Source organism: Oncorhynchus clarkii, chromosome 30 (genome assembly GCF_045791955.1).
Source record: "Oncorhynchus clarkii lewisi isolate Uvic-CL-2024 chromosome 30, UVic_Ocla_1.0, whole genome shotgun sequence".
Taxonomy (NCBI): Eukaryota; Metazoa; Chordata; class Actinopteri; order Salmoniformes; family Salmonidae; genus Oncorhynchus; species Oncorhynchus clarkii.
In genome coordinates, this window is record NC_092176.1 from 30,866,886 (window position 1) to 30,886,490 (window position 19,605).

Below are 19,605 nucleotides of genomic sequence, written 5' to 3' on the forward strand. Positions count from 1 at the left end.
ATTAATTTTCAAGTTATGTAACAACATTCTAACCTTGTTTACCATTATCTAGTCCAAAAAGGGCAATATTTGTATCCGTTTGGATGGTTCAATGGGGAACTTTTATTTTGAAGGCAAACAGCAAATTCCACTAGTGTGGCTAGTCCTTAGTGCGGCTTTCTTTACACAGTTACTATCTGTGAGAGGTTGAGAGGGCAAGCCACCACTGTCCTAAACGAGTCTGGACCAAAGTTCACCATGTCAGGTAGAACAGCGCCATCCAATGGACAGAGAAAGAAAGGCAGACAGGTGTACATACACCTGTCAATGTAAAATTATGAATAACCTATAAAACGACATTGCCAACACTGCATTACGCTCCGTACCTTCCTTCTTGGTAGTGTGTGAATTTTCCTTAACCTGCAGACTCAGGTGAGTAAGTCCCTATTGTGAGTCTGATATTAAACCAAGATCTAAACACATAGCTGGTGGTCCAGGACCATAGTAGAGACACACACACACACACACAAGCAAACAAACACACAATAACACACACACACACACACACACAGACATGCGCGCACAGACACACTCGGTTTATTTAGGTCATCTCTGGGACTGATTAAAAAAACACTGTTGATTCTGACTTGGAAAGCCTTTTGGGATAAGCCAGAGCAATATACAGTGCATTCAGAAAGTACTCAGACCTCTTGACTTTTCCCAAACATTTTACATTATATCCTTATTCTAAAATTGATTAAATAGTTTTTTCCCCCTCATCAATCTACACACAGTACCACACAATGACAAACCAAAAACAGTTAAAAAAAAATGTTTCCAAATGTGTTAAAGATTAAAAAAACATAAACCTTATTTACATAAGTATTCAGACCCTTTGTAATGAGACTCGATATTGAGTTCATGTGCATCCTGTTTCTACAACTTGATTGGAGTCCACCTGTAGTAAATTCAATTGATTGGACATGATTTGGAAAGGCACACACCTGTCTATATAGGGTCTCACAGTTGACAGTGCATGTCAGAGAAAAAACCAAGCCTTGAGGTCAAAGGAATTGTCCGTAAGAGCTCCAAGACAGGATTGTGTAGAGGTACACATCTGGGGAAGGGTACCAAAACATTTCTGCAGCATTGAAGGTCTACAAGAACACAGTGGCTTCCATCATTCTTAAATGGAAGAAGTTTGGAACCACCAAGACTCTTCCTAGTGTTGGCCGCCTGAGCAATCGGGGGAGAAGGGCCTGTCACTCTGACAGAGCTCCAGAGTTCCTCTGTGGAGATGGAAGAATCTTCCAGAAGGACAACCATCTCTGCAGCACTCCACCAATCAGGCCTATATGGTAGAGTAGCCAGACGGAAGCCACTCCTTGGTTAAAGGCACATGACAGCCCGCTTGGAGTTTGCCAAAAGGCACCTAAAGGACTCAAACCATGAGAAACAAGATTCTCTGGTCTGATGAAACCAAGATTGAACTCTTTGGCCTGAATGCCAAGCATCACATCTGGAGGAAACCAGGTGGCAGCATCATGCTGTGGGGACTTTTTTCAGCTTCAGGGACTGGGAGACCAGTCAGAATCGGGGGAATGATGAACGGAGCAAAGTACAGAGAGATCCTTGATGAAAACCTGCTTCCGAGCGCTCAGGACCTCAGAATGGGTCAAAAGTTTGATGGCCCTAAGCACTCAGCCAAGACAGGAGTGTTTTCAAGACAAATCTCTGAATGTCCTTGAGTGGCCTGGCCTTGAACCCGATCAAACATCTCTGGAGAGACCTGAAAATAGCTGTGCAGTGACGCTCCCCATCCAACCTGACAGAGCTTGAGAGGATCTGCAGAGAAGAATGGGAGAAACTCCCCAAATACAAGTGTGTCAAGCTTGTAGATTCATACCTAAGAAGACTTGAGGCTGTAATCACTGCCAAAGGTGCTTCAACAAAGTACTGAGTAAAGGGTCTGAATACTTATGTAACAGTGATATTTCCGTTTTATATTTTGTATAAATTTGCTAAATTATTAAACCTATTTTTTCTTTGTCATTATGGGGAATTATGTGTAGATTGATGAGGGGTAGAAAAAAATGTAATCCATCTTAGAATAAGGCTGTAACGTAACAAAATGTGTAAAAAGTAAAGTGGTCTGAACACTTTCTGAATACACTGTATTTAGATTTATTGCTTTGGGATAAGAACTGATTTAAAAAAAATACTGTGAGCATGATTCTGAGTTGAAAAGCCTTTTGGGATATTTACATATATGTCTCTGGGAAAAAACAGAATCCGGTGCCTTGGCAGAGGATCATGTTCCAACAGAATGGCTGCCATGTACAGTGCCTTGCGAAAGTATTCGGCCCCCTTGAACTTTGCGACCTTTTGCCACATTTCAGGCTTCAAACATAAAGATATAAAACTGTATTTTCTTGTGAAGAATCAACAACAAGTGGGACACAATCATGAAGTGGAACAACATTTATTGGATATTTAAAACTTTTAAAAACAAATAAAAACTGAAAAATTGGGCGTGTGTTTGATGTGTTTGATACCATTCCATTAATTTCACTCCAGCCATTACAATGAGCCTGTCCTCCTATAGCTCCTCCCACCAGCCACCACTGCTCTCTATAGTTAAGGCTGTACAATGCATATGCCCCAATGCAAGTATGCAGTCTATTCCAGCCACAGTGGGATCTGAACAGTTTGTTTACTGTTTATTGTCAAATAAATACATTATTGTATTTATTATTAAGTTATGTAACAACATTTCAACCTTGTTTAGCATTATCTAATCCAAATGTGGAATTATTCCCCTGTTTGTTGCCGTTTGGATCAGTTTCAATTATGGACTTTTATTTTGAAAGCGATCCGCAAATCCCACTATTGTGGATAATCCCTATTGTGGTTAGCTTCACACATAGTCGTATGAGTTCTACAATAGGGAAGGGCATGGTAACATGGACTGGAGTTTGACAGGTAAGATCCACCACGCCGGGCTGAATATCGGGAACCAAACTTTGTAATTGTCCGGCCAGGTCTGGACAATTTGCTGACAGTTTTTTGTCAAGCGATTTGGTTTAGCTGTGTCCAATAGCCTACTCTGTTTATAATTGGCTATTGATGTTGAAATGAATTGAGCGTCTCCGGTTGAGGATTTTCGTGAGCGTATTTTCGTGAGCGTATATGCTGCGCAATCTAAAGTTGGTGAAGTTTATTTTAAATCGAGTTTCCAATCGTCAGCCTAGATAGATTTGTATTAGCCTATAATCAAATGCTGGGCTTCTTTCTGTCGCGTTTGAACTTGTCATTTCAGGCATGCGCCTTGGATTTGTTGATAGTAGGCCTACGTTATCCCATTATTATACTGATAAAAATATAAACGCAACATGTAACAATTAACGATTTTACTGTTACAGGTCATATAAGGAAATCAGTCAATTTAAATACATTTATTAGGCCCTAATCTATAGATTTCACATGACTGGGCAGGTGCGCAGCCATGGATGGGCCTAGGAGGGCATAGGCCCACCCACTGGGGAACCAGGTCCAGCCAATCAGAATTAGTTTTTCCCCACAAAAGGGCTTTATTACAGACAGAAATACTTCTGTTTCATCAGCTGTCCGGGTGGCTGGTATCCCGCGATCCCGCAGGTGAAGAAGCCAGATGTGGAGTTCCTGGGCTGGCATGGTTACACGTGGTTGTGAGCCGGTTGGATGTGCTGCCAAATTCTTTTAAATGAGGTTGGCGGTAGTTTATGGTAGAGAAATTAACATTTAATTAACTGGCAACAGCTCTGGGGGACATTCCTGCAGTCAGCATGCCAATTGCACACTCCATCAAAACTTGAAACATCTGTTGCATTGTTGTGTGACAAAACTGCACATTTTAGAGTGTCCTTTTATTGTCCCCATCACAAGGTGCACCTGTGTAATGATCATGCTATTTAATCTGCTTCTTGATATGCCACACCTGTCAGGTGGATGGATTATCTTGGCAAAGGAGAAATGCTCACTAACAGGGATTGTAAACAAATTTGTGCGCAACGTTTGTGAGAAGCTTTTTGTGCGTTTGGAACATTCTTGGAATCTTTGATTTCACTTCAAGAAACATGGGACCAACAATTTACATGTTCACATTTATATTTTAGTAAAGTATAGTAGGCCTATTTCAGCTCCCCTTGTGTTTTTGATCTAATAGATTGCACATTCTATGTTATTTATATATATTTGTTTCATTCCGCTTTACATAGTCACACACATACCTGATGTGTAGCCATGTTCGGTGTTTGTCCTGAAATCTGAGTGGTATCATTTCCCACCCTCTCTAGCCTATAGTTAAAGGGATAGTTCACCCAAATAACAAAATTATCAAAATGTTTTCCTTACCCTGTAAGCAGTCTATGAAAATGGTATGACAGATCTATGTTTTGGTTTTGTTTACCTGGCCACTGTCTCCAAAACCTAAAATTTTTTTTTTCTTTAATAAATTTGTGGAACAAATCCAATGCAAGTCACCGATATTAGCATTTTTCACATGTCATATGCAAAGCATCAAAGAATGGATTTAATTTGCTGTCTCACCTTGTCCATAGACTGCTTACACGGTAAGGAAACCAATATGTCATTTGGGTGAATTATATCTTTAACTGTAGCAATTGAGGTAGTACTGTTAGATATTGAACCAACAACACCCTGCGCTTACACACAGAGAGGTTATTCTGACACCCTTCAATGTTGGTTCAATGTGTGTGTTTATGTCCCTATCTCCCATAGCCTACACATAAGCTTGCTATGCTATTACTGCTATCAATCACCTGTTGTTGTTTCTGCAGGGTGACATACTGTAGAGAGTAGTGATGGAGGATTTCTGGGTGGTGGTCCTGGCAGGGCTGAAGGTGTGGGTCTACCTCATTGTGGCTCTTCTCATGGTGCCTGCCATGTTTGGCTTCTCCCTGGGCATCTCTGAGACATACATGAAGATCCTGGTCAAAACCCTTGAGGTAAACTGCCTCTGTTCAGAAGTAGGGGGGAAGAGGAAAGGTAATACTTACACTCTGTAAAATCTGGTGAACTGCCTCTGTTCAGAAGTAGGGGGAAAAGAGGAAAGGTAATACTTAGACACTCTGTAAAATCTGGTAAACTGCCTCTGTTCAGAAGTAGGGGGGAAAGAGGAAAGGTAATACTTAGACACTCTGTAAAATCTGGTGAACTGCCTCTGTTCAGAAGTAGGGGGAAGAGGAAAGGTAATACTTAGACACTCTGTAAAATCTGGTGAACTGCCTCTGTTCAGAAGTAGGGGGAAGAGGAAAGGTAATACTTAGACACTCTGTAAAATCTGGTGAACTGCCTCTGTTCAGAAGTAGGGGGAAAGAGGAAATGTAATACTTAGACACTCTGTAAAATCTGGTGAACTGCCTCTGTTCAGAAGTAGGGGGGAAGAGGAAATGTAATACTTAGACACTCTGTAAAATCTGGTGAACTGCATCACTCAGACAACGTGAGGGGCACAGCTTCATGTGTTTATAGTTGTCTTAAATGTTATCTATTCATCATGTCCTAAATATAAGACTTGTGGCCTTAATGTATGTATTTATACCACAGCAATAGTGAGGGAGAAACAAATCGATACAGTTTCATATCGCAATATTATTTTGAGCAGGTGGGCTGCACCTGCATCAAAACTGCAGTAATTACCCTTCATAGCATGTTCTCATCTTCTTAAATATGGAGCCAATTTGTTTTCAGCACTTTTATTTCCATGACTGATCAAAACTCGTTTTCTCATGGCTCTTGTCCCTCTGCAGCAGACATATGGTGAGCAATATGTTTGGAACTTTGAATCGCAATAAATGTATAGAACTGACATGATTTCTGACAGAAAAGCACGTATGTTCTCTGCACTTTTCCATCTGAACATCCTGTAACCTTGTGGCCTCCTGGGGAAAAAAAAAAAACTTTCAAACCCTGTCCAGGGGCTTATCTGGGGTGAGAGTTCAGGGGTGAATATGTGTATGTCCTTTCTCTCCTGTCCTGCTGTGGGTCATGGGGTGAGATGTCAAAGGCTAAAGATGTTTCTCATCTCTCATATTCTCCAGTGGGCCACGTTGAGGATCCAGACAGTCAACAAAGAGCAGCATATAATCGAATCCTCCTCATCCAACGGTGAGCAAATGAGCAAGCTCATTGGATTCATTTGCTTGATCGATATATAGGATGGATGAATGGATAGAGAGATTTATTTACTCATTGGTCTCTGATAAGGAAATGATTGTGGGCATTCCCTAAAGTTGCATGGTTGATAATTTAGGCGTACAAGCCTGGCCAATGTGGAAAGAGAAACCTCAACGTTTTCAGTCACTCCCGTTGCCATTGAGAAACTCATAAAGAAACATATACAGTATGTTTCTATTCGGTCTGTTTCTCCTCTCTCTCAACAACACTGGTTCCCAAAGACACTGTTGTTTATCTGCTGTGTTCAGAAGCTAATTTACATGTAAAGTGCCTTAGAACAAATCCTGTATGTTAGTGTACCATAGTAGTTAAACAGGTTTTCCTCTGTGGAGTGCATTGAAAATATCATGTCAGGACTGATTTCAGTCAGCTGTCAATGGTTGAAATAGGTTGCATTTATAATATATATATTTTCAATGTACTCAAGGCACGTTAGGTGGGATGGGGTAACCTACATGAAATTATAAACTGGATGGTTCAAGCCCTGAATGATGATTGGCTGACAGTATGACAATACTTAATTTTTTACTGCATAATTACATTGGTAAGCACTTTATAAAAGCAATAAGGCACCTCTGGGGTTTATGGTATATGACCAATATACCACGGCTAAGGGCTGTATCCAGGCACTCCGCATTGCATCACGCATAAGAACAGCCATTAGTCGTGGTATATTGCCAGGACCGCCACCACCTTGGGCCTTATTGCTTAATTATACCACTGAGAACCTAGAGACGGTGTAAACCTGATTTTATGTATTTATTTATTTTTATAGTGCTTGCAGTGGAAGGCTTGGAGCAGTCTCTGTTAATTAGCAGACTGTGATCGTGAGAATTTACAATGTTCTGTGCTGAATGATGTGGCTCTGTGCTGGCTGCCTATCTATCTACTGATGCAGTCACTTCACAATCAGCAGTCTTATAGGTTTGTCAGGGCCAATTCAATCAAACTCACAGCACTGTGTTCACTAGCTAGCACAGCACATCAAGATGCTCTTTTAATTTGTTATATATAAACTCACAGGATGGTTTCTGTATTGTACTCCCCTCATTGTAGATGCTGGTTGTAGTTTTCAAAGAAAACAAATGGGTCAAGCATAAACATTGCTTTAGCAGGATTGATTGAATTCAGCATAAAGGCAGTCACTCTGTCTCTCTCTCTCCTGAACTTTGCCTCGTGCGTCATCAGATTCAGTCTCCTCAGCTGATTTCACTGCCTTCAGACCTCTAGGAGGAAGGGATACACTGTGGTGGGGTAATCTGATCCTAGAGCTGTGATTACCTCGATGACAGACACACAAAGGGCCGTTTACTATGTTTGATGGCCTGTCATCTCTTATTTAACCTGTTTAGGATCAGGACTAGGGTTGTGGTTAGTGATTCTTCCACTCAGCTATCAGCCCAAGATATCTCTATTTCTCAATATGGAGCAACAGTGTGAGTTGGTTGGTGACACTCTCTTAAATGTGTTGCAGTTCTGTGACTCATTTCCTTCCTCGACAGCTCCTAACATGTCCATGGTCGTTTGACATATTTGTCATTCAAAATTAATAAACTTATTGGACTTTGAAGCTCTTTGTTTGTGACTCTGTGAATGTTGTCTGTATTGATGGTAAAATATAAAACAAATTAATCTTTATCAACTACAGATAGCGAGCGGTACGATATGATCACATCTGAAAATTATATAGGGTTGACTAGGTGATATCTTTGTGTGTGGATTTCCAGGCCTCATCCAGAGGGATGATGGTTCTATGGAGGAGGCGCTTGGGGAGTTGAGGCGCAGTCGCCCTAAACCACCAGTAGGAGGGGACTTCACACTCAGCGACTGTTTCTACTTCTACAGACGAGGCATCGAAGACATCGTAGAGGATGAGGTGAGATCACAACTAGAATAAGATTGATGCCTAATTCCAAATGTACCCCTAATGCTAGATATTCCATGATGGCCCCTGATAGATCTGAGCTATACAGTAATGCTTAACTCTCTGGTAGGCTAAGATGAGTTTCCTAGTTATTGCCTTTACTGCACACGTCCAGTCCTTTCATATCAACGAAGGGGCATCAGGAAGTGTTTAGGGCCAGGGGTTGATTCAGGATTGGGAAAAACAGTACAACGTCTATTCAAAGTCCAGACTTTCTTTTTGTTTGTAATTATTATTATTATTATTATTACATTATTTATTATTACATTATTTGTAATGTTCTTCTTCTGATTTCAAGGTGACCCAGCGGTTTTCGTCAGAGGAGCTGGTGTCGTGGAACCTGCTAACTCGGACCAACATCGACTTCCAGTACATCAGCCTCAAACTGACTATGGTCTGGGGGCTGGGCGTGTTCATACGCTACTGCATCCTGGCTCCACTCAGGTAACACCTGGGAGTGTGAAATCATTCAGAATCACTGTTCCCCTATAGCAAGGCCTCAGTTCTCCTACAGTTCACATCCCTGAACCAAACATACATGCCATGCACCAATAATAATAAATGCAGTGCTTACCACAAATAATCCAGCTAGTGGCTGAATAGACAGGATGCACAACCACAGATATCAATAAAGTGTGGAGCACAGGTGGGTGCTGAGGGGAGAACGGCTCATAATAATGTCCGGAACGGCGCGAATGGCATCAAACACCTGGAGGCCATGTGTTTGGTGTATTAGTTACCATTCCACTGATTCCACTCCAGTCATTACTATGAGCCTGTCCTCCCCAATTAAGGTGCCACCAACCTCCTGTGGTGTGGAGTGTTGGCTCATGACCAGCATAATGTGTTGTTGTGTCATGTACAGTGCCTTGCGAAAGTATTCGGCCCCCTTGAACTTTGCGACCTTTTGCCACATTTCAGGCTTCAAACATAAAGATATAAAACTGTATTTTTTTGTGAAGAATCAACAACAAGTGGGACACAATCATGAAGTGGAACGACATTTATTGCATATTTCAAACTTTTTTAACAAATCAAAAACTGAAAAATTGGGCGTGCAAAATTATTCAGCCCCTTTACTTTCAGTGCAGCAAACTCTCTCCAGAAGTTCAGTGAGGATCTCTGAATGATCCAATGTTGACCTAAATGACTAATGATGATAAATACAATCCACCTGTGTGTAATCAAGTCTCCGTATAAATGCACCTGCACTGTGATAGTCTCAGAGGTCCGTTAAAAGCGCAGAGAGCATCATGAAGAACAAGGAACACACCAGGCAGGTCCGAGATACTGTTGTGAAGAAGTTTAAAGCCGGATTTGGATACAAAAAGATTTCCCAAGCTTTAAACATCCCAAGGAGCACTGTGCAAGCGATAATATTGAAATGGAAGGAGTATCAGACCACTGCAAATCTACCAAGACCTGGCCGTCCCTCTAAACTTTCAGCTCATACAAGGAGAAGACTGATCAGAGATGCAGCCAAGAGGCCCATGATCACTCTGGATGAACTGCAGAGATCTACAGCTGAGGTGGGAGACTCTGTCCATAGGACAACAATCAGTCGTATATTGCACAAATCTGGCCTTTATGGAAGAGTGGCAAGAAGAAAGCCATTTCTTAAAGATATCCATAAAAAGTGTTGTTTAAAGTTTGCCACAAGCCACCTGGGAGACACACCAAACATGTGGAAGAAGGTGCTCTGGTCAGATGAAACCAAAATTGAACTTTTTGGCAACAATGCAAAACGTTATGTTTGGCGTAAAAGCAACACAGCTGAACACACCATCCCCACTGTCAAACATGGTGGTGGCAGCATCATGGTTTGGGCCTGCTTTTCTTCAGCAGGGACAGGGAAGATGGTTAAAATTGATGGGAAGATGGATGGAGCCAAATACAGGACCATTCTGGAAGAAAACCTGATGGAGTCTGCAAAAGACCTGAGACTGGGACGGAGATTTGTCTTCCAACAAGACAATGATGCAAAACGTAAAGCAAAATCTACAATGGAGTGGTTCAAAAATAAACATATCCAGGTGTTAGAATGGCCAAGTCAAAGTCCAGACCTGAATCCAATCGAGAATCTGTGGAAAGAACTGAAAACTGCTGTTCACAAATGCTCTCCATCCAACCTCACTGAGCTCGAGCTGTTTTGCAAGGAGGAATGGGAAAATATTTCAGTCTCTCAATGTGCAAAACTGATAGAGACATACCCCAAGCGACTTACAGCTGTAATCGCAGCAAAAGGTGGCGCTACAAAGTATTAACTTAAGGGGGCTGAATAATTTTGCACGCCCAATTTTTCCGTTTTTGATTTGTTAAAAAAGTTTGAAATATCCAATAAATGTCGTTCCACTTCATGATTGTGTCCCACTTGTTGTTGATTCTTCACAAAAAAATACAGTTTTATATCTTTATGTTTGAAGCCTGAAATGTGGCAAAAGGTCGCAAAGTTCAAGGGGGCCGAATACTTTCGCAAGGCACTGTATGTTCCTGAGTGAGAATGTTTTCTTTCAGGATCACGCTGGCATCTATAGGCCTGACCTGGCTGGTGATAGGAACCACTGCTGTAGGATTCCTCCCGAACTGGAGGTACACTTACACAGCTTTCAATCTACAAGTTCACACAGGATTGTTTTAAAGACTTAGACATTCCTCTCGTCATTGTATTTTAGTCATCTTTAAGGTAGCGTCTGTGTGTTCTGTAGGCTGAAGTCCTGGCTGAGCGATTGGGTCCATGTGATGTGCTACAGGATCTGTGCCCGAGGCCTCTCCTGCACCATCCACTACTATAACAAGTCAGTAAACTGACCTCCCCTCTCGCACATATCTACTCAGCAAGCTATTACACACCATCCTGTCCCCAAGTGACCCTACTGTTGGTCCTCATGATGTGTGCAGAGATTTTTTTTATTTTACTTTAGAGTGTGTGTGTGTGTGTCTCCATCTTGTTTTACAGAGAAAACAGACCCAGAAAAGGAGGAATCTGTGTGGCCAATCACACCTCCCCGATTGATATCGTAATTCTCTGCAACGATGGGTGTTACGCCATGGTACGTGAAATAAAGCTGACATTAAGCCTCGCTTGAAATGGCTGAAATGTGTGAAATTTGTTGATTGACGCTCATTTGACTGCTTTCTCTCTGTGTAGCCTATTTTTTTATTTTGTACACCATTTTATGCATGTTTGTGTACCTTACATTTATCTGGCAATTTACTACTTTATACTTCTTTAATCCTAATCGGATGAATTGTCTGTGAAAGGAATTATGAGGACTTTATTTGGGATTTGATCTGATGTGTTTTAGGTGGGCCAGTCACATGGTGGTCTGATGGGAGTGCTGCAGAGGGCCATGGCCAGGTCCTGTCCTCACATCTGGTTTGAGAGAGCGGATATGAAAGATCGCCACCTGGTGGCCAAGAGGTGAGCTTACCTGTTCACTGTTATTCCCATCTCTACCTACAATGTTCAGACAAGCAATGACATGCCCATTGAAAATGGCTACAGACAAATAATCAGTCATATCTAATCATATTTCCTCATCCTGATAATGTACTCCTGCCAGACAGCTTACTTACAGTATGTTCTCTGCTTTATAAGTGCTTGTCAGTAAAACCAAACGTTAGCACATTCATGCACAAATGTATTGGTCACAAGTCATTGCCATTGACAATTAGGGATATAATTTAACACTGACATTTTCTGATATGGACATGCATTATAGTTTCAGTTGGAGCTATGTTCATACTCCTCCCAGATATAAAGTTAGGTTTTCTAACTGTTATGAATGTTTACAGGTTGACGGATCATGTGAATGACAACACAAAGCTTCCTATATTGATCTTTCCAGAAGGTGGGTTCTATTTAATTTGGATAGTCAGTCCATCTGTAGATGCTCTACAATCTACTAACCCTAACTCTAACCTTAACCCCAAACTTAACCCTCACCCTTATTCTACTCCTAACCCTAGCAAGCAGTTGCTTATCAACAGATGGTCATGCTAACAACAAACTATCTGTAGAGCATCTACAGATGGAAAATCCAGACTATCCGAATCGGTAAGTGCTACATTGGCCAAATGGATTAGCATGAAGTTGCCCTTAGACACTGATTTAAGCCAGTGCCTTGGTTAGTTAGGGTAAGCTGATCCTACACCTACAAATTTGCTGTATACCAGGTATTCCCAAACTGAAATCATTTTCTTCACATTTTCAAACAGTACATTTGTATTTTCCAACGGGGCTCTACATTTGGGTGAGTTTTTTTTTTCTCGCCTGAGTAGCCTAGTTTGACTGCCAAAAATAAATTTAAACCATCTAGTGTTCAGCGAAATAACAACACAAGGTCAAATACAGGTAGCCTAGTCAAATAATTAACATCCAATCACATTAACCGTTACTCTCTCACAGGAAACCTTCAATCTTGCGCAGACATTTAGAAACGAAACATGACCATTTGAAAAATAAGCCACAGGATTTTTTATAAAAAATAAAGACGTTTGAGTAGTAAGACATGTATAAAAGCAACAGATACCATTAATAAGACGGGGCTAGAAGCGTCTTATATGGTGAACTACCGAGTGGCGAGGACAGGCAAACCCTATACTATTGTGGAGGACTTCATTCTTCTTGCTGCCTTCGATATGGCAGAGACAATGTTGGGAGAAAAGGCCAAAAAAACTATACAGACGATGTCTCAATCAAACAACACTGTTTCACGATGCATCAGTGACATGGCAAGAGATGTTTTGAAACAATTACTATGCGTTTCAGCTGGATGAGTCAACAGACGTGGAGGGCCTGGCACATCTCCTGGTATATGTCCGTTACGTTTATGGGGGGTCAATTAAGGAAGACATCCTCTTCTGGAAACAAGGACAACATGAGAGGATATTTTTAAAGTACAGGACAGCTTTTGGACATCAAATTGAATTTGGTGGTCAAGATGTTGGTATCTGTACTGATGGTGCAAAATCCATGACAGGGAGACATAGTGGAGTGGTAACGCACGTGCAAGCAGTTGCTCCCGACGCCACTTGGGTACACTGCAGCATCCACCGAGAAGCTCTTGGGTACACTGCAGCATCCACCGAGAGGCTCTTGGGTACACTGCAGCATCCACCGAGAGGCTCTTGCTGCCAGGGAAATCCTGACAGCTCGAAAGATGTTTTGGACACTACAGTGAAAGTGGTTAACTTTGTTAAAGCAAGGCCCCTGAACTCTTGTGTATTTTCTGCATTATGCAATGATATGGGTAGCGACCATGTAATGCTTTTACAACATACCGAAGTGTGCTGGTTATCAAGCGGCGAAGTATTGACACGTTTTTTTAAAATTGAGAGACGAGTTTAAAGTTTTCTTTACTGACCATAATTTTGACTTGTCTGACCGCTCGCATGATGACTAGTTACTCACACGACTGACCTATCTGGGTGATGTCTTTTCTCGCCTGAATGATCTGAATCTAGGATTACATGGACTCTCTGCAACTATATTCAATGTGCAGGACAGAATTGAGGCTATGATTAAGAAGTTGGAGCTCTTTTCTGTCTGCATTAACAAGGACAACACGCAGGTCTTTCCATCATTGTATGATTTTTTTGAGTGCAAATGAATTCAAGCTTACGGACAATGTCAAATGTGATATATCGAAGCACCTGATTAAGCTGGGTACGCAGATACTTTCCTGAAACAGACGACACATACCACTGGATTCTCTATACCTTTCATGCCCTGCCTCTAGTCCACTTACCGATATCTGAAAAAAAGAGCCTGTGAAATTAAATTTAATCAGAAGCCACTGCCAGATTTCTGGATACTACGCTCAGAGTTTCTTGCCTTGGCAAATTGCGCTGTTAAGACATGTACATATGTGAGAGTGGATTCTCCGATCTCACTAGCATGAAAACTAAATACAGGCACAGACTGTGTGTGAAAAATGATTTAAGACTGAGACTCCAATACAACTCAACATTGCAGAGTTATGAGCATCTTTTCAAGCACACCCTTCTCATTAACCTGTGATGAGTTATTCACCATGTTTTGATGAACAAATAAAGTTATGTGTAAGATGGCTAAATAAATAGCAAAATTATTGATTATTGTTATATTATTTGTGCCCTGGTCCTATAAGAGCTCTTTGAAACTTCCCACAAGCTGGGTTACGACGACAACTCGCACTCATGCTTATGTTTAATAAATGTATAGTGTGTGTGGCAGGCTTACAATGATGGCAAAAAACAACATTTGAGAGTGCGCTGACCCTGGTGCGAGAGGGGGTACAGATGGAGGTTGAATGTTTGAAGGAGTTACGGGACTTTAAAAAGTTTGGGAACCACTGCTGTATACAGTATATGCAAGTCACACACACACACAGTGGGGCAAAAAAGTATTTAGTCAGCCACCAATTGTGCAAGTTCTCCCACTTAAAAAGATGAGAGGCCTGTAATATTCATCATAGGTACACTTCAACTATGACAGACAAAATGAGAAAAAGAAATCCAGAAAATCACAGTAGGATTTTTAATGAATTTATTTGCAAATTATGGTGGGAAAAAAGTATTTGGTCAATAACAAAAGTTTATCTCAATACTTTGTTATATACCCTTTGTTGGCAATGACAGAGGTCAATGGTTTTCTGTAAGTCTTGCTGGTATTTTGGCCCATTCTTCCATGCAGATCTCCTCTAGAGCAGTGATGTTTTGGGGCTGTTGCTGGGCAACACAGACTTTCAACTCCCTCCAAAGATTTTCTTTGGGGTTGAGATATAGAGACTGGCTAGGCCACTCCAGGACCTTGAAATGCTTCTTACGAAGCCACTCCTTCGTTGCGCAGGCGGTGTATTTGGGATCATTGTCATGCTGAAAGACCCAGCCACGTTTCATCTTCAATGCCCTTGCTGAAGGAAGGAGGTTTTCACTCAAAATCTCACGATACATGGCCCCATTTATTCTGTCCTTTACACGGATCAGTCGTCCTGGTCCCTTTACAGAAAAACAGCCCCAATGCATGATGTTTCCACCCCCATGTTTCACAGTAGGTATGGTGTTCTTTGGATGCAACTCAGCATTCTTTGTCCTCCAAACACGACGAGTTGACCATATGACCATCTCCCAATCTTCTTCTGGGTCATCCAAATGCTCTCTAGCAAACTTCAGACGGGCCTGGACATGTACTGGCTTAAGCAGGGGGACACGTCTGGCACTGCAGGATTTGAGTCCCTGGCGGCGTAGTGTGTTACCGATGGTAGGCTTTGTTACTTTGGTCCCAGCTCTCTGCAGGTCATTCACTAGGTCCCCCCGTGTGGTTCTGGGATTTTTGCTCACCGTTCATGTGATCATTTTGACCCCACGGGGTGAGATCTTGCGTGGAGCCCCAGATCAAGGGAGATTATCAGTGGTCTTGTATGTCTTCCATTTCCTAATAATTGCTCCCACATTTGATTTCTTCAAACCAAGCTGCTTACCTATTGCAGATTCAGTCTTCCCAGCCTGGTGCAGGTCTACAATTTTGTTTCTGGTGTCCTTTGACAGCTCTTTGGTCTTGGCCATAGCGGAGTTTGGAGTGTGACTGTTTGAGGTTGTGGACAGGTGCCATTAATACAGGTAACGAGTGGAGGACAGAGGGGCCTCTTAAAGAAGAAGTCTGTGAGAGCCAGAAATTGCTTGTTTGTAGGTGACCAAATACTTATTTTCCATAATTTGCAAATAAATTCATTAAAAATCATACAATGTGATTTTCTGGATTTTTTCCCCCTCATTTTGTCTGTCATAGTTGAAGTGTACCTATGATGAGAGAGGCCTGTAATTTTCATATTTTTAAGTGGGAGAACATGCACAATTGGTGGCTGACTAAATATGTTTTTGCCCCACTGTATATCTCATGCAGGGCCTTGCAGTTTTCACCCTTTTCTGTCATTTTGGAGAGCATTGTTGTTATCATAGGATCTGTATACTGTATGTTTGGTGGTTGTGGCTTATCTACAGTGCATATTTCTGGTGTCCTCAGGGACCTGTATCAACAACACGTCTGTCATGATGTTCAAAAAGGGAAGTTTTGAGATTGGAGGAACAATATACCCAGTAGCCATAAAGGTGAGGCATCAATATCACTGCTTCTGTCCAGTAGTTGACTTTTCCCTAAATCACGTAAAGATGCCATTGGGAAAATTGCAAGAAAATGTCAGCACATTTTTGAAGAGGTGTTCTGTCAACTGTGGGACCATCTCCCTCCCGCAGTATGACCCTCAGTTTGGGGATGCGTTCTGGAACAGTGCCAAGTACAACATGGTGAGCTACCTGCTGAGGATGATGACCAGCTGGGCTATAGTCTGCAACGTCTGGTACCTGCCAGCCATGACCCAACAGGTGTGTATACAACACACAGACACACACAACCTGCCAGCCATGCACCAAGTGCCACTGATCTATCTCCTCTTTTCACAGGCAGGGGAGGATGCTGTCCAGTTTGCCAACAGAGTCAAGTCTGCCATCGCACATCAGGGGGGACTAGTGGACTTGTCCTGGTAAGAATATCCTTCCGTCCTTCTATAAGGATTTTCTGATAATTCACTTGCACTAGAGCCTAGGCATAAACATTTGACAGCCTCGTACTGGACTGTCTTTGACCTAGGCATAAACATTTGACAGCCTCGTACTGGACTGTCTTTGACCTAGGCATAAACATTTGACAGCCTCGTACTGGACTGTCTTTGACCTAGGCATAAACATTTGACAGCCTCGTACTGGACTGTCTTTGACCTAGGCAGTGAAGGCATTGGGGACCTAGGCAGTGAAGGCATTGGGGACCTCTTTGCTGAGGAATGGGATTGTTTCTCTTGTGTGTTTTGTCATCTTGTAAATGTGTATTATGTTTTATTTGTAAATTGTGTATATGCTCCTGAGTGGCTCAGCGGTCTAAGCCACTGCATCTCAGTGCTTGAGGCGTCACTACAGACACCCTGGTTCGAATCCAGGCCGCGATTGGGAATCTCATAGGGCAGAGCACAATTGGCCCAGCATCGTCCTGGTTTGGCCGATGTAGGCCGTCATTGTAAATAAGAATGTATTCTTAACTGACTTGCCTAGTTAAATAAACATGCAGGGCTCCCCTGTAAAAGAGACCTTGGTCTCAATGGGTCTCCTTGTTAAAATAAAGGGAAAACAAAAAAAAGGCACACAGAATTGCTGTAGATTCGCTTGAGCACAGATACGTTTGTTTCTTAAAAAACATACATTCGTAAAAAACATTGGTCCCATGTGGCTCAGTTGGTAGAGCATGGCGCTTGCAACGCCAGAGTTGTGGGTTCAATTCCCACAGGGAAACAGTTTGGGAAAAGTATGAAATTTATAAGTGTGTCTGCTAAATTACAAATGTAAATGTTTCTTACGTGTGTTTGTTTCTGTGTAGGGATGGGGGCCTGAAGAGGGCCAAGGTGAAGGATATGTTTAAAGAGGAGCAGCAGAAGATGTACAGCAGCATGGTGGTTGGGAGTGAGGAGGACAACAGCAGTCACAGTGACTGACACCCTCCACTACCACATCCCTGCCTGATGACTGACTAATACCGATGACCATGGACTAGACTGCCATCGTGTGGATGGACCATTCAGGGATGTAACATTGACAGTGTCTTGTAGACTGTATGATAACTGATAAGCCAATTCGCATTACATTGGAAAGACTGTGTCAACACTAGTGCAATGGAACTGTAAAGGAGATGGGGTGGCAGGTCCGATTGGAATAGCTCTTTATTGTGCTGCTGTAAAAAATGGTTCTGCTAGGAAATGACTATGAAATCCTGTTTGGCATTCGAATGAATTAATAACCTTGTGACCGTATATCTTTTTGTTGTTGTTTAATCCCAGAGATCTGAATGTCAGAGTTTTGTTATGCATGACTGTTTCTTTTTTGTCTGAATGTTTTTTCCCCCCCTGTATGTTGAGCCCAGTAGATCAATCAATACTGCTAATTGTTTGAAAATAAACATTAGTCTTCAGCTGTTCCCTATTTTAGGGGTGTGTTTATTAACAAGCTCAGCTACTAGAACAAGGTAGTCAGAATCAGTAAAACTGATTGTGAATTGATGATTTTAAATGTTTCATAAACAGTGCTGAGACTAGTTTTGCATGGTATGCCGCTACCACGATTTGATATCACGGCAGTGGCGATTTTAGCATGTAAATCTTGGTGGGGCAAAAAATATGAACAACGAAATGCAAAGCCACTACACAACACAAAACAATACATTAATTGCACTCAAACGGTGCCCACAAAATGTTAGGACCTACAGTGCCTTGCGAAAGTATTCGGCCCCCTTGAACTTTGCGACCTTTTGCCACATTTCAGGCTTCAAACATAAAGATATAAAACTGCATTTTTTTGTGAAGAATCAACAACAAGTGGGACACAATCATGAAGTGGAACGACATTTATTGGATATTTCAAACTTTTTTAACAAATCAAAAACGGAAAAATTGGGCGTGCAAAATTATTCAGCCCCCTTAAGTTAATACTTTGTAGCGCCACCTTTTGCTGCGATTACAGCTGTAAGTCGCTTGGGGTATGTCTCTATCAGTTTTGCACATCGAGAGACTGAATTTTTTTCCCATTCCTCCTTGCAAAACAGCTCGAGCTCAGTGAGGTTGGATGGAGAGCATTTGTGAACAGCAGTTTTCAGTTCTTTCCACAGATTCTCGATTGGATTCAGGTCTGGACTTTGACTTGGCCATTCTAACACCTGGATATGTTTATTTTTGAACCATTCCATTGTAGATTTTGCTTTACGTTTTGGATCATTGTCTTGTTGGAAGACAAATCTCCGTCCCAGTCTCAGGTCTTTTGCAGACTCCATCAGGTTTTCTTCCAGAATGGTCCTGTATTTGGCTCCATCCATCTTCCCATCAATTTTAACCATCTTCCCTGTCCCTGCTGAAGAAAAGCAGGCCCAAACCATGATGCTGCCACCACCATGTTTGACAGTGGGGATGGTGTGTTCAGGGTGATGAGCTGTGTTGCTTTTAAGCCAAACATAACGTTTTGCATTGTTGCCAAAAGTTCAATTTTGGTTTCATCTGACCAGAGCACCTTCTTCCACATGTTTGATGTGTCTCCCAGGTGGCTTGTGGCAAACTTTAAACAACACTTTTTATGGATATCTTTAAGAAATGGCTTTCTTCTTGCCACTCTTCCATAAAGGCCAGATTTGTGCAATATACGACTGATTGTTGTCCTATGGACAGAGTCTCCCACCTCAGCTGTAGATCTCTGCAGTTCATCCAGAGTGATCATGGGCCTCTTGGCTGCATCTCTGATCAGTCTTCTCCTTGTATGAGCTGAAAGTTTAGAGGGACGGCCAGGTCTTGGTAGATTTGCAGTGGTCTGATACTCCTCCATTTCAATATTATCGCTTGCACAGTGCTCCTTGGGATGTTTAAAGCTTGGGAAATCTTTTTGTATCCAAATCCGGC

General features: G+C 41.9%; 1 protein-coding gene and 1 non-coding gene across 3 annotated transcripts; both read left to right on the top strand.

Annotated features, from left to right (window-relative positions):
* Window positions 1–2,876: 2,876 nt before the first annotated feature.
* LOC139389585 (1-acylglycerol-3-phosphate O-acyltransferase 9, like) lies at window positions 2,877–18,140 on the top strand. 2 transcript variants are annotated; one of them, XM_071136417.1, is made up of 15 exons: window positions 2,903–2,961; window positions 3,603–3,726; window positions 4,818–4,985; window positions 6,081–6,147; window positions 7,944–8,092; window positions 8,439–8,584; window positions 10,655–10,729; window positions 10,846–10,935; window positions 11,097–11,190; window positions 11,446–11,561; window positions 11,936–11,991; window positions 16,146–16,231; window positions 16,376–16,504; window positions 16,583–16,662; window positions 17,547–18,140. In XM_071136417.1, exons 3-15 carry the CDS (start codon window positions 4,842–4,844, stop codon window positions 17,659–17,661), a joined length of 1,347 nt encoding a protein of 448 aa, XP_070992518.1. In that variant the 5' UTR covers window positions 2,903–2,961; window positions 3,603–3,726; window positions 4,818–4,841; the 3' UTR covers window positions 17,662–18,140. The 2 variants fall into 2 exon arrangements, with proteins under 2 accessions (XP_070992517.1, XP_070992518.1); XM_071136416.1 differs by lacking the exon at window positions 3,603–3,726 and having other exon boundaries at window positions 2,877–2,961.
* On the top strand, window positions 17,390–17,472 carry trnaa-ugc (transfer RNA alanine (anticodon UGC)). Its single transcript has one exon. It is a non-coding gene; the product is annotated as a tRNA-Ala (tRNA).
* Window positions 18,141–19,605: the final 1,465 nt, after the last annotated feature.

What these genes read in the sequence shown, in the direction of transcription:
- LOC139389585 (XM_071136416.1), top strand. Translation starts at nt 4,842, where the DNA reads ATGGAGGATTTCTGGGTGGTGGTCCTGGCAGGGCTGAAGGTGTGGGTC. An exon ending in CGAATCCTCCTCATCCAACG is followed by an intron (nt 6,148 to 7,943) that starts GTGAGCAAATGA and finishes GTGGATTTCCAG; the next exon opens with GCCTCATCCAGAGGGATGAT. An exon ending in TATACCCAGTAGCCATAAAG is followed by an intron (nt 16,232 to 16,375) that starts GTGAGGCATCAA and finishes TCCCTCCCGCAG; the next exon opens with TATGACCCTCAGTTTGGGGA.